Source organism: Oncorhynchus mykiss, chromosome 7, assembly GCF_057628025.1.
Source record: "Oncorhynchus mykiss isolate SJ-2025 chromosome 7, ASM5762802v1, whole genome shotgun sequence".
NCBI lineage: Eukaryota > Metazoa > Chordata > Actinopteri > Salmoniformes > Salmonidae > Oncorhynchus > Oncorhynchus mykiss.
In genome coordinates, this window is record NC_143028.1 from 20,979,420 (window position 1) to 20,993,028 (window position 13,609).

Genomic DNA, 13,609 nt, shown 5'->3' on the forward strand with positions numbered 1-13,609 from the left:
GCAATCTTCAACTCCCACGTTACTATTCTGTTGGATCATATTTAATTTCATAGGGAACCGTGACTTTTACAGAAATGCCACCCATTCATAATTGCTCACAGATGTCAGGGGTTTTAGGCAGTTAATTAATTGGGTGTTGTTGGTGGGAGTTTTTGCCTTTTGTCTTGCACCAGCAGGCAGAGATGGGAAAACTCAACATAAGTACCAACAATAGTGTAATTGTATTCTATAAAGTCCCAGTTCCCAAGGAAATAAACATTTTCCATTGGCAACAACAGACAGCAACACAAATGTGGTAGGCTACCTTAGTGGCAACTCCACAGTGCTTATGGGAAGAGCACAGCATTGAATATATCTAATCCTATACAGAGACTCTGTGGTAGTAGATTTGAAATGCTCTTTAGATAAATTGCAAGTCTGTCTTTTCAGGGGTTGAAACATTTATCACTGTAATGCGGACAAGTTAGCATTGAGCTTTAACGGTTTGGGCACCTCTTTTCCTTTCCCTTCTTTGGCTCTTTTTTTCTTATAATCAACATAAGCTAAACTTAGAGGTAATACAGATTCAGGATATTCTTTTTCTGTTCTGCAAACCTGTTGTTTACAGAATCTGCTGCCACATTATGTGCGTCCCAAATGGCACCCTCTTCCCTTTACAGTGCACTACTATTGACCGGAGCCATGTGGGCCCTGGTCAGTCAAAAGTAGGGCACTACATAGGGAATAGGGTGCCATTTTAAATGAGACCATTATGGTGTTACCCAAATGACAGTGATGTTGGAGTCTTCTTCTCCCATAATTACAGCGTAATGACTTCCTTTGAGTCTTGGCCCGCAATCACAAAACGTCTCAAAGTAGGAGTGCTGATCTAGGATCTGGTCTCTGCTGTCTATAGAATCTTATTCATTATGGACAATTTATTTTGCAAATCCTACATCAGGGGCCGTATTCATAAAGCTTCTCAGAATAAGTGTACTGATCTAGGATCAGGTTCCTGCTGTCTATGTTATCTATTAATTCATTATTGACTAAAAGGCTAAACTGATAATACATCAGAGCCTGTATAGGAGTGCTGAGATCATAATGCATAAGATTACATGGACAGGGGGTACTGATTTGAGATCAGCATTCCTATCCTGAGACCCAGAGGAAGTCCGGAGGGGCCACTGAAACACTGCCACCCAGTGGAAAATATGTTTATTACACATTGTCCATAAGAGAGACATGATCAGACATATGAGTATATAAGGGGATTATGTTTATTACACAAATCCCACCATATATTTGCTGATGAGGGCCATGTTTGTGAGTATGTTTGTGCGTGTGTGAGTGTGTGTGTGCACGCGCATAGAGTGGAATAGATTGAGGTGTATGTATAGAGTCGAATCTATTGAGCTGTGTGTGTGTAGGGATGCGTAAGAATACCAAGACACACCACACTCGTGACAACAGTGTATAGGTCAACGTGATACTTTATTCATAAACCTAGGACCATATATATAATACTGTATAAATACTCTATATACTCTACATCCTTCTGTTATTTCAATACAATAACAAATAAAAAATACAACAATAATAATAAAAAAGCAACAAGATTATATTTAACAAAAATAAATTATGTTTGGATATTCTGTACAAAACGTCATCATCATCAAAAAAAAAGAAACCTTCTCGGAAGGCAGGAGAGACTTACTTATGAAGTAGTAGCAGGAGAGAAGCCACACACACGCGTGTTCGCTTGCTCACACACCTCTTTGGTCTGGGGCGGGGCCGAGTGATATGGCTTTGAAATTGGTTTTGTTCAGTCCGGGATGCATTTTGAATAATACGTCTATTGGAACGAGTCTATTGGGAGATTCTACTGGAATGTTAGCAGCACATACCAACTTGTTCAGGAATGACCCGAAGTTGATTGAAATGAACTGTATTGAGTTAGTTTGGTTGCGTACAAAGTTGTATGGATTAGGAGGGACAATTCAGATTGTCTTTTGTTCTGCAACCTTTGAAACAGGGAGTGCCTCCAACCGATACAGGGAGTGGAATGTGTGGCAGTGAGACCATTCATTTGTTTCTAATACATATACATCCTCACCCCAAGGTAGCCAATTCTGTACAGTGATACATCTGGCATATATAGTCCCCCCAAGATGTCTGTCCAGTCCAGCTAGGACAGACAGCCCACACACGCGCACACGCACGCACACACACACGCACACACACACACACACACACACACACACACACACACACACACACACACACACACACACACACACACACACACACACACACACACACACACACACACACACACACACACCACCGCACACACAAACAAAAGCATGTCATTGGCACCTAAAGCAGCATGCTTTTTCGAAAGAGAAGTGTCCACTTAAACTCTTCCTCCATCTCAGCTCCACTGACATGGGTGTAGAGAGAGGGAGAAGGTCCCAGTGTGCCTGCATTGTGCCCCCATGCCAGCCCAGTGGGCAGCTGCACCAAGTCTGTGTGGTGTTCTAGGGGTGGCAGTAGCACGGAGCAGACCCAAACAATACTAAAGTCTACCCTCAAAGTAGCTGGAGGGAGTTGAGAGAGAGGTTGTTGGCTCTGCAGTGTCAGTCAATCAGTCGGCCACATTGGACCCCCCGAAAACACCCCCGAAAGCACTCTGCTTGGGATGTAAACATTCTCATGATTGGTCAATGTATTATCAGGCGCAAAGTTCATGATGATATGGTTGTTTTAGTCCTTTTCATTCTTTCTTTCTTTCTTTCTTTCTTTCTTTCTTTCTTTCTTTCTTTCTTTCTTTCTTTCTTTCTTTCTTTCTTTCTTTCTTTCTTTCTTTCTTTCTTCCATGAGCTGTTCTTCAGGGACGTAATAATGAGGTGAGTCCCGACAGTCTTAGCAGGTGCTCTGGTTGCACAAGTCCAGCAGAGGTCGAGGCCTGTCTTTGGGGTCGCAGCTCTCGTCGGCGAGCGTACGCCCGTTGTGTCCCACGCAGCGTAGCGGGCGCTTGCGGAACCCACGGCCACAGCTCTTGGAGCACGCCGACCACTCCCCCAGGAACCATGAAGGACAGGGTTGTGTGGCACAAGGGCGTGAAGCCAACGGGCGCAGCTCCTCCGGGCACTCCCGCGATGGCCGCCCCTGGGGATCCAGACACAGCACCTCCCTCTGTTGAGTACCGCCCCCACAGCTCTGCGAGCATGGGCCCCACTCCCGCAGGGTCCACTCAGCGTCCCCCAGCTCCCGGATGGCATTGATGGACTGGCGGCGTGCCACCGTTCCACCACTAGGTGGCGCCAAAGCGGGCCTCGGGGCAAAGTAGCTGTATTTGACACGGGGACGGGGCGAGTCGCCTACAGACAATACCTGGATGGTCAGGGCCTCGGGGAGGGGCGAGAAGCTGCGTAGACGCTCCAGGGAGGCGGAGCTACCGCTGTATCGTAGCAACGCCCCCTTGAGGGCGATGTCTGTTTCGAGAGTCATCAGCTTGTAGTCGCCGTTCAAGAGGTAGGTGCCGTCCTGGCGCAATACTGCCAGGTAGCTGTTGTCATGGCGACCACCACCGGGGGCACGTTGCTTCACGTCCAGGTGAGTGGCGCCAGCGGGGATGGTCACGACGTTCTGGTAACCAGGCCTGAGGGGCAGAAAAACACAAGGGTCAAACATAGCCAATGATAAAAAGTTATGCATAAGTGTAAGAGTTAAGTTAATTGTAAGAGTAAGAGACTGGGTTAAAAAGAGATGGCAGGGCTAAGAGGTTTAGAGTGATAGAGATAGATTAATTAGAGAAAAATAGGATTCTACAGACTGTAGTAAAAGTTAGTAAATGGGTTCAACTAGAAAACAGTAATTTCTAGTCAAAGATGGCTGTTTTGAGGTCATAGGTCAATGTTCTCACCTGGCACGCTCCAGGGCACCCGACACTTTCTTGCAGGTTGAGCCGTTGCCTCCACACACGCCGCACTTGTCGAAGCGACGGCTGGACCCGATGATTCGGTCACAGCCCGCCTTCACACACTGACCCTGCACACACACTGAGGTGGAGTCCGGGCTGCAGGGAGTACCGTCAGCCACCTGACGGTTGCAGAGAAACAAATGTTAGCCTAGTTATCCCAGACAGCATTAGCTTAGTCTAGTTAGCCTAGAGACAGTGTTAGCCTACTTAGCCTAGAGACAGTGTTAGGCTAGTTTGCCTAGACAGCATTAGCTTAGCCTAGTTAGCCTAGAGACAGTGTTAGCCTAGACAGTATTAGCCTAGTTAGCCTAGAGACAGTGTTAGCCTACTTAGCCTAGAGACAGTGTTAGTCTAGTCAGCCTAGAGACAGTGTTAGTCTAGTTAGCCTAGAGACAGTGTTAGCCTAGTTAGCCTAGAAAGTGTTAGGCTAGTTTGCCTAGACAGCATTAGCTTAGCCTAGTTAGCCTAGAGACAGTGTTAGCCTAGACAATATTAGCCTAGTTAGCCTAGGCCGTGTTAGCTAGTCTAGCTAGCATAGACAGTGTTTGTCTACATTTTTGCAAAAGTATCTGTGGTGTGACCTCACTTACCTTGGGTTTCAGAATGAAGAAGTAGCCTGTGCCCTTGGCCCGGCACACCAGCTTGCAGCGGTCTTTGGGCGAGACGCCGGCATATTTGGGAACCCACTCCACGCCCTCTCCCGAACCGAATGAGACCTGTGACGAAATATCGTTGTGGGCCAGACACTGCTCCTCGCGGAACGACACACCTACAGAGAAAGAGGGATGAAGAGCGAGAGAGGTGTGATATTCACTGTTAGATTAGTTTGAGCCTTATGTTAACTTTACAGTAGGCCGTGAAATTCAAATATGGCTATTCTCGAACGTGTCGAAAGTATAAGTATGGGTACAATATGCAAGTCAGTGGCCTATGTGTCTAAATAAGGTTGTATAATTTCAAAGTATAAATATATGAATATGTATGGGTAATGAGGGTAATTAGTGTATCAGCTATGTAATAAGCATGAACTAAGTATGTCATAAGTGTGGCTAGTAGAGGCTCTTACCATTGCTACCAGGGCAGATTTCTGTGTTACAGGAGCGATATTGGATCCTCTTGCCCTCACAGTACTTGCCCCCGTTTTTGGGCAGAGGGTTATCACAGTCCCTGAAGGAGTACTGCACCCCTCCGTCGCAGGTACGGGAACAGTCTCCCCATGGTCCCCATACTCCCCAGGCACCGTTGACTGGAGTCTGCAACAGGAGACGACATCATCGTCATTCATAGTCACACACTAGCCCATATAACACTTCAATCGTCCTATAGGTAGTCCAATAGCTAAAAAGCTAATAGTTACACACACTTTAGCCCCTATAAGGGGTACTCAACTCTTACCCTATGAAGTCCGGAGCCTGCTGGTTTTCTGTTCTACCTCATAATTAATTGCACACACCTGATGTCCTTGGTCAAAATCAGTCTCTGATAATAAGGCAGTGGAACTGGCTTCAAGGTCCAGATTTGAGTTTGAGTGTCCTATAACATTTCAACACTCCTATAGCTAGCCTGATATGTAAAACAAAAGACATAACATTGGACCTAATCCAATGTAGCTCAAACTAGCCAATCCCAAAGCTGCATTATACTTCCTTTCCCCCCAATGGACCAATTCCATCACTCCCATAGACTTTAAGACTTTGTCATAGGGCTGTGTTATAACAGTGTTAACACCCACCTGGTGACGAGCGGCCTCCGTCTTGCTCAGACAATGTCCCGCCAGGCAGAAGCTGTCATGGCCACACAGCGTCCCATCAGCCCACGGGAAGTTCTTGGTCTGACAGACCAGCAGTCCGTTGGTTGTGGTCACTGTGCACCAGAGTGCCACACATGTGGTACTCAGGTCGGGACAGTGCTGTGACTCCTCCCCGAAGGTCAGGCGACATTGGCGGTCAGCGTCGTACACGGTTCCGGGTAGCGTGGCAGGCAGCGGCTGGGACTTTTGGGGCTTGTCCAAGAGGCACTGGCCGTGTCCGTTGTCCATGAAGGAGGTGACCATGAGGGCGGAGCAAGGCGACCAGGGCTGGAGTTGGTCCAGGTTGGACAGGGTGGATGCCATCATGTGCGAGCCCCAATGGTCACCGTTGACGCTGGCACACTGCTTGGAATCATCGTGGGGCATGTTGAACACGTGGCCTAAGGCACAAAAGAGAGGGAGGAATGGAGAGAGGGGAGACAAGGGGTTGGTTTGGGACTGAGAGACGAGATGTGTACTGTGTGTGGCTAGTGACAGAGATGTGAATGTGTGGTGCATATGTGTCAGCTTGTCATCAGGGTGGCATCTTACCGAGTTCGTGTGCCACGGTGAATGCCGCCTGCAACCCGTCGTCCTCGATGATGGAGCAGCTCCTCTCCGGGTCGCACACCGTGCCCACATCCGCCATGCCTAGCGTGTCACAGGAGTGGGCGCCGCACAGGTCCTATAGGGGGTGAGAAGGGACAAAATACATCTGTCAAACTCACTGCTTTCCCACATACACACACAGACACAGAACCCATACCATAAAGCAGAACCCTGTTTCAAATCAAAAGTAGTGAGCTATATAGCAAAATGGGTGCCATTTGGAAAGCAACCAAGTAGTTGTGAAGGCGTTGCCTGTTACCACAGTAAACATCGGTGTAAAAACATTGTGAAAATAGTGTTAAAACACAAAAACAACATACCGTTCGGGTGAAGAGCACGGCCGTGTCGTAGTGCTCTGGGTGGCGGTCGCTGGGCGGGTTGTGCTGCCGCTGCCACTGGCAGAAGTTGCGGAGGGTCAGGGCAGCGTTAGACGACACCTGGGGGCCGCTCTCCTCCTCGTAGACAACCAAGAGCTTGACCACGGCTAGGCTGATGGAGTTGTGGATGGTGGGGTGGCGGTAGAGGCGCGATGCCACCGCCATGATGGTGAGCAGGTAGGGCTTGAGCCCGGCACCGTGGAACTCGGCCATGGACTGATCGGCCACTATCATGATCTCCACGAAGCGGGGCGTGGACACGAAGCGCTTGGACCGCTGGTGGTGGGCTGGATGGAAAGAGAGAAGAATCGAGAGAGGTGAGACAAACTGGCCTAGAGTCAGACATTTAAGACAGATGATGATGAACTGTTAGTCTGTAAACAGTCTGATTAGAGATGAGAGACTTGAAGATGAAATGTCAAATTGCTTATGGCAAATATCTGAGTGGTCACAAGTGATTTTATTTGAGTTGTAACAACAAACACGTTTTTACATGAGTTCATCTGTGAAATTTCACGTGAAATCGTTTTCTCTGTATGGGCGTCTCTTCCTGAGGACTACATTCCCAAATTTACCTTCACTGGGCGGAAATTATATGTGAGAGGGGAGGAAAAAAAATCTGGGAAAATGTCTGACAGTGCTGACCTGCAACGTGCAGTACCAGGAAGCGGCGAGACTAGTTTCCACCAGCCCCCGTGCCCGGCCCGTTCCTCCCTCCCTCGGTCACTCCCCGCTCACTTCCTCCGAGCCTTTACCCTCCCCCTTCTCCCCTTGCCTGCGTATACTGTCAAAGCTGAGCCCATTCCCCGTTAACCCTAGCTGTGCACCGGTCAAAGTATCGACTTATCCACCCTTACCTCAACTTTTAAATATATAGCCTTCGCTGTGTGCAATTATTAGAGGCTCAGATGTTTGCGTAAAAGTAGTATTTTACGCATCACTCCAAGACAGAAGATGAGGTAGTTTGGATAGACAAATCCTCAAGGCTAAATTCTACCCGTTCCAGAAATTGAAGCCCCAGGACACGGCTGGTACAGGAATCCGGCCAGAGTCCCTTTCGTTTGCCATACATGATGTAGACACACAACACAACTAAGTGACTATCTGCAACAGCTTGGCTTATGTTTTTTTCTTACTAAAAGAGATGTAGGCCTATGAATATGATTTAAAGTCAGCATATTCCTAAATGGACCCACGGCAAATGTTTTATAAGTGTTAATGCATACCTGCGTGGTCTGAGTTAGTGGTTCCATGGTCTACTTTTGTCTCCTGATTCTCTGGCAACCTGTCCTCGTCCTCGTTGACCCCACACTTTGAGCTGCTCTCCTCTGCAAAAGATGCCTGACCTCTCCGGCGAATGAGGTGGAGGTCCCCATCAATAGGCTGTGCATCAGTCGAATTATTGGGATAGATGAAGTACTCTTCACCTTGGAGGTAGAAGCCGCCCCGTAGTCCGTGGCACAGGTTGAGCGCAGCTGCGGAGTCCTCCTCCCCGTTCACCGTGCCCGAGAAGAAGCACTGAGTCTCGGCTGTGCTGCTGTCAGATTCCCGCTGCGCCTGCAACTCCGGGCTCCCCACCACATGGAACACAAACCCAGGTGCCAGGAAGGTCTGGTCCGGCTCTAGCTCCAAGACCACCCGTTTGCCAAATACGTCCAACCGGTAGACCCGCATCTCCGACTCCTTCTCTCGCTCCTCTACCGAAAGGGTCCGGCCCTGCTCGGCTTCCCTCTCCGGCCGAACCGGGTCGAGTCTGACCGGTACAACTGTACTTTCCTCCCATGTGCCGTGCGCCGCGCTCACGCACAGAGCGGTAATCAAACAGAACGAGACGCAAACGAACCACATCATATTCCGCGTCAAACCCTTCAAACTGAAAGATAAAATGATATTGAAGTGTCTGGCGGAAGCAAGTAAAATCCGTAAAAGACTCCACTTATTACTAAAAAATATCAGTCCAAGAACTAAAACACCTCCAGAAATTGTGTAAGTGTAAAAAAAACTAAAACGGAAACAAATCCAGTGCAAAACCCATTCAAAATAGTCTACAGCTCAGACTTCATGTCTTGTTGCTTCAAGCTCGAGTCTTATATTCTCTTGGTCGAAAAAAGCTCAGCAGTAGATAAATTCCAACTCTTCGGGACGTTGGTGTTTCTTTCAGCCCTCTCTTGAATACTCAACAGCTGTTTGAGTTTCTATGTGACTTCGGGCGAAGGTTTTTTTCTACTGTGCCGTCTAGTTTCTGCTCTGATTTTGCCTTAAAGACGGACAGACCCCGGCTCCCTATATATCCCCCTACTCAGGACCACCCCTTCCTGAAGCCCCTTTGATCTTTTAGAGACGAAATCTCGTGCGCAACAAAACGCAGACATAGAGACGTGCCATAATAATCAATCAATGTGGAGTGGGACGCGTTTGGCCCAGAACATTTTTTTTCCCCTGCTCTGCTTGTAGGCGGGACTACAGCCCTCACTCCTCTCCCCATACCCCCGTCCTCCCCCTAAACGTTCTCATAATTTACACTAAAAACTCTCATACTTTTCTCCCCTGCTACTTTTACGCTGTGCTCATATATCCTATAGGCTATACCCACACGTTGAACGTAAATTACACTTCATGAAGGTGGCAGTGGTTTATCTGTGGCAGTGTTGTGGTGTCTGTGAAACTGGAGATGTGGGGATAGCAGGTCAGACATGGCAACCATCGCACCGGGGCTCGATACGGGGAGCGAGGAGTCAAACGACGTTTGCATAGCCTCAGTGCCAAGCGAGCTGTGCGCGGTGGCGGCCTGGCGGGTTTCCGTAGCTCTTCGGGGAGAGGGAGCTCAGAGGGGCCGGTGGGTTCTTAAGGTGGAATAGTCTCTTGGACGTATCTCCTTCGCCACTCAATCCTCCGAGGCTAGGGCCCCTCTCCGTGGACGGACACCCCCTCCCCTCCCAGCGCTCGTCTTCCCAGCTCCCCTTCTCAAACATATGGTGCAAACCTCATCACTTGTGTAAATCCAGTACTCTGGAACCTTTCCAAACGAATTATCCCCGGATTACTCGCCCCCTCCCAGTGACCGAGTAAATATTTGCTAGGTATTATAGATCACGTTTGAATAATGATACATGACACACCAATAAAAGACTAAACCCAACCGTGTCTATGTATGGTAAGTCTATTTACATGTGCATGTTAGTCTATTCACCCAGATGACAGGACAGACAAGTGGTACATACCGTACGGGAACAAAACGAGACGTCACAGGTACAGTGCAGGAACACCAATAGCCAAGAGATAAAGATCAAGAGATAAGATGGATAAAGTGCCATACACGGTGGTCTCAGCCTCTTAGTGAACTGCGAGTCTGTTATGAGTATGGCCTGGCAAGTAAAGTATACGAGGGAAACATTTCTAATCAATTCACTAAATGCGTTTTTAACGCGTTAGCTGGAGCCCATCGTATGCATTTAATTTACCGTTTCGAGGGGAGACTCGTGATGGGCCACCTTAAGCGCAACAGGTCGGGGAGAGGGAATAGTTGTAGTGACATAGTAGTCCAACAGGTGTCAGACGTGGGCCGTGGAAAAAAGTAACAAAGGCTCTACTACTGCCATAAATCCAATACATGGCACATGCTAGTCCCACGTAAGACTAGACTCCTTTGGCTCAGCATTTGCATGTCACACATGTAAGGGGGAAAAAATATGAATTGGTTGTATGGAAGACCATCATTTCTATCTTTATTAACCCTGGTATGGAGGCATTAGGGATTGTAAATCAAAAATAGGGTTATAAAATGAACAGGGCCATGATACCAGCCTCAACTGTACACCTCTCTGTGGCATAGAGGGGCATTTAGTCCCAATTTTTGTTTGAGGGGTCTTTGATTGCCAAAATCCATTATCTTTGAATTCATTCTATATTATGAATGACATCTTGTCCTGTATGGCTCAGTTGGTAGAGCATTGCACATGCAACGGCAGGATTTTGGGTTAAATTCCTGGGGCCACCCATACGAAAATGTATGCATACATAACTCTAAGTCGCGTTGGATGAAGCAGTCTGCTCGATGGCATATACTTCAATGGATCTGGCATCTCTGCGAGCTCTAAATGACTTGTACTGAGGGCCAATGGCATTTTGGGAACACAAGTGAAGGCCATAGGCTGTTGTTGTTGCCTTGTTTGTATTGGGTGTTTCATTTAGGCACAGAAAAGAGTTTGCAAGGCGTAAGTCATGTAGTATTATTGTGTTGGTGAGGATCATTCATTGGTTACAAAAGCCCAATAGCCTGCAGATGGCAGCACAACATCACATTTGACCTCAGTGTTCTCAGACCTCAGTACCACCGGGACTGGAACTTCCATCAATTCGTACAGTCTACAAGGGCCCCATAGGGACGTACGGTGACTCCACAGCATTCTTGCTAGTCCCTAGAGAGGAGCAACACGAACATATCAATCTGGGATTGCTACATCCATTTTGTAAACTTTGAAATGAGCGATCACTGAACCCCATAGTGCCTCTGTAAAGGGAGTCAGGGCTATTCTATAATATCATATGCAGCTACACCCTGACTCTTGTACACACGTCAGTTTCTTAAGGGAGTAACAGTTATTGCGCTACCTTCGTGGACGTGTCATACGGAGAGATGGAGTCCACTACACCACATTTATCACACATATTAATTTACATGAGGGCGTGAAGGTTAATAAGTACACTCCATCCCCATTGGCTATAAAAAAAAGAATGAATGTGACCACATTCTAGAGTGTGTGTGGGTGTGTGTAGGCGTGTGTGTGTGTGCGTGTCTGTCTAATGTGGCGTCTGCACTTTGGCATACCACACTCCATCCGCCCCTTCTCATCATGGAGTGGATCATACCGTATGCCCTATGCTCTTTCGATGTATTTTTAAATAGCAACAGGGAAAACGCACGCACGCATGCCAGCACTGCACACACGCACACACTTCTACTCTCAATCTGACATGGGATTGTGGTAAAATTATCTATCATCATCGTCATCAATCTTGTAGTGAAAGACAACACCTAAATGCAGGTACAGTGGGAAGAAAAAGCATGTGAACCCTTTAGAATTACCTGGATTTCTGCAAAAAATTGGTCACATCATTTGATATGATCTTCATCTCAGTCACAACAATAGACAAACACAGTCTGCTTAAACTAATAACACACAAACAATTATAATTTTGTATGTCTTTATTGAACACACCGTGTAAACATTCACAGTGTAGGGTGGGAAAAGTATGTGAACCCTTGGATTTAATAACAGGTTGACCCACCTTTGGCAGCAATAACCTCAACCAAATGTTTTCTGTGGTTGCGGATCAGACCTGTACAACGGTCAGGAGGAATTTTGGACCATTCCTCTTTACAAAACTGTTTCAGTTCCACAATATTCTTGGGATGTCTGGTTTGAACTGCTCTCTTGAGGTCATGCCACAGCATCTCAATCAGGTTGAGGTCAGGACTGACTGGGTCACTCCAGAAGGCGTATTTTCTTCTGTTGAAGCCATTCTGTTGTTGATTTACTTCTGTCTTTTGGGTTGTTGTCCTGTTGCATCACCCAACTTCAATTGGCGGACAGATAGCCTTACATTCTCCTGCAAAATGTCTTGATAAACTTGGGAATACATTTTTCCGTCGATGATAGCAAGCAGAGGCATCAAAGCAGCCGGTTGAGATGAGGTTTTGATGTTGGTGTGCTGTGCCTTTTATTCTCCACACATAGTGTTGTGTGTTCCTTCCAAACAACACAGCTTTAGTTTAATCTGTGCACAGAATATTTTGCCAGTAGCGTTGTGGAACATCCAGGTCCTCTTTTGCAAACTTCAGACGTGTAGCAATGTTTTTTTGGACAGCAGTGGCTTCTTCCGTGGTGTCCTCCCATGAACACCTTTCTTGTTTAATGTTTTACGTGTCATAGACTCGTCAACAGAGATGTTAGAATCTTCCAGAGATTTCTGTTAGTCTTTAGCTGAGACTCTAGGATTCTTCTTAACCTCATTGAGCATTCTGCACTGTGCTCTTGCAGTCATCTTTGTAGGACGGCCACGCCTAAGGAGAATAGCAACAATGCTGAAATGTCTGCATTTGACTTACCATGGACTGACTTTTAGAGATACTTTTGTAACCCTTTCCAGCTTTATGCAAGGCAACAATTCTTAATCTTAGGTCTTCTGAGATCTATTTTGTTCGAGGTATGGTTCAAATCAGGCAATGCTTCTTGTGAATAGCAATCTCAGATTTTGTGAGTGTTTTTTATGGGGCAGGGCAGCTCTAACCAAAATCTAATGACTTCTTTTGGAGAAGTCATTAGACTAGGGGTTCACGTACTTTTCCCAACCTACAATGTGAATGTTTAAATGATGTATTCAATATAGACAAGAAAAATACAATCATTTGTGTTATTAGTTTAAGCACACTGTGTTTGTCTAGTGTTGCGACTTGGATGAAGATCAGATCAAATTTGAGATCACATTTATGCCGAAATCCAGGTAATTCCAAGGGGGTTCACATACTTTTTCTTGCCACTGTATATGAGGTACAGCCATTGAATAGAGTGAAGGGAAGAGCAAGTGTATGGTCTTCCCTGAACTCCATGAGGTGAGCGTGACACTAAACAGCAGCCAACTAGGTTTTTATGTTGCCTTTCTTAACTGTGACTTATGCTGTGATTCATAATGGTTATACATTTAATCCCCTATCAGTTGTTTGCGCTCTTCTTCATAAAGAGTGGAAATGGTCTTTGCGTTCTTCTCTCCTGGCTGTTATACTGCTGTAGACCGGTGTAGTCTGGCTGTCCGTCGCCATCGTGCTCGGAATTCTGATTGACAAAACCAAAAACGCCATTCATTGTCAAT

General features: G+C 46.8%; 1 protein-coding gene across 1 annotated transcript; it reads right to left on the reverse strand.

Moving 5' to 3' along the window:
* Window positions 1-1,454: 1,454 nt before the first annotated feature.
* adamts1 (ADAM metallopeptidase with thrombospondin type 1 motif, 1) lies at window positions 1,455-9,911 on the reverse strand. Its single transcript, XM_021608966.3, has 8 exons — window positions 7,966-9,911; window positions 6,683-7,026; window positions 6,306-6,438; window positions 5,697-6,154; window positions 5,031-5,217; window positions 4,555-4,733; window positions 3,908-4,083; window positions 1,455-3,643 (listed from the first exon to the last, which is right to left on the reverse strand). The coding sequence occupies exons 1-8, from the start codon at window positions 8,588-8,590 to the stop codon at window positions 2,905-2,907; spliced, it is 2,841 nt and encodes a 946-aa protein (XP_021464641.3). The 5' UTR covers window positions 8,591-9,911; the 3' UTR covers window positions 1,455-2,904.
* Window positions 9,912-13,609: the final 3,698 nt, after the last annotated feature.

What these genes read in the sequence shown, in the direction of transcription:
- adamts1 (XM_021608966.3), bottom strand. Translation starts at nt 8,590, where the DNA reads ATGATGTGGTTCGTTTGCGTCTCGTTCTGTTTGATTACCGCTCTGTGC. An exon ending in CGGAGGCCGCTCGTCACCAG is followed by an intron (nt 5,218 to 5,696) that starts GTGGGTGTTAAC and finishes CTCCTGTTGCAG; the next exon opens with ACTCCAGTCAACGGTGCCTG. An exon ending in GGTGCCCTGGAGCGTGCCAG is followed by an intron (nt 3,644 to 3,907) that starts GTGAGAACATTG and finishes TCTGCCCCTCAG; the next exon opens with GCCTGGTTACCAGAACGTCG.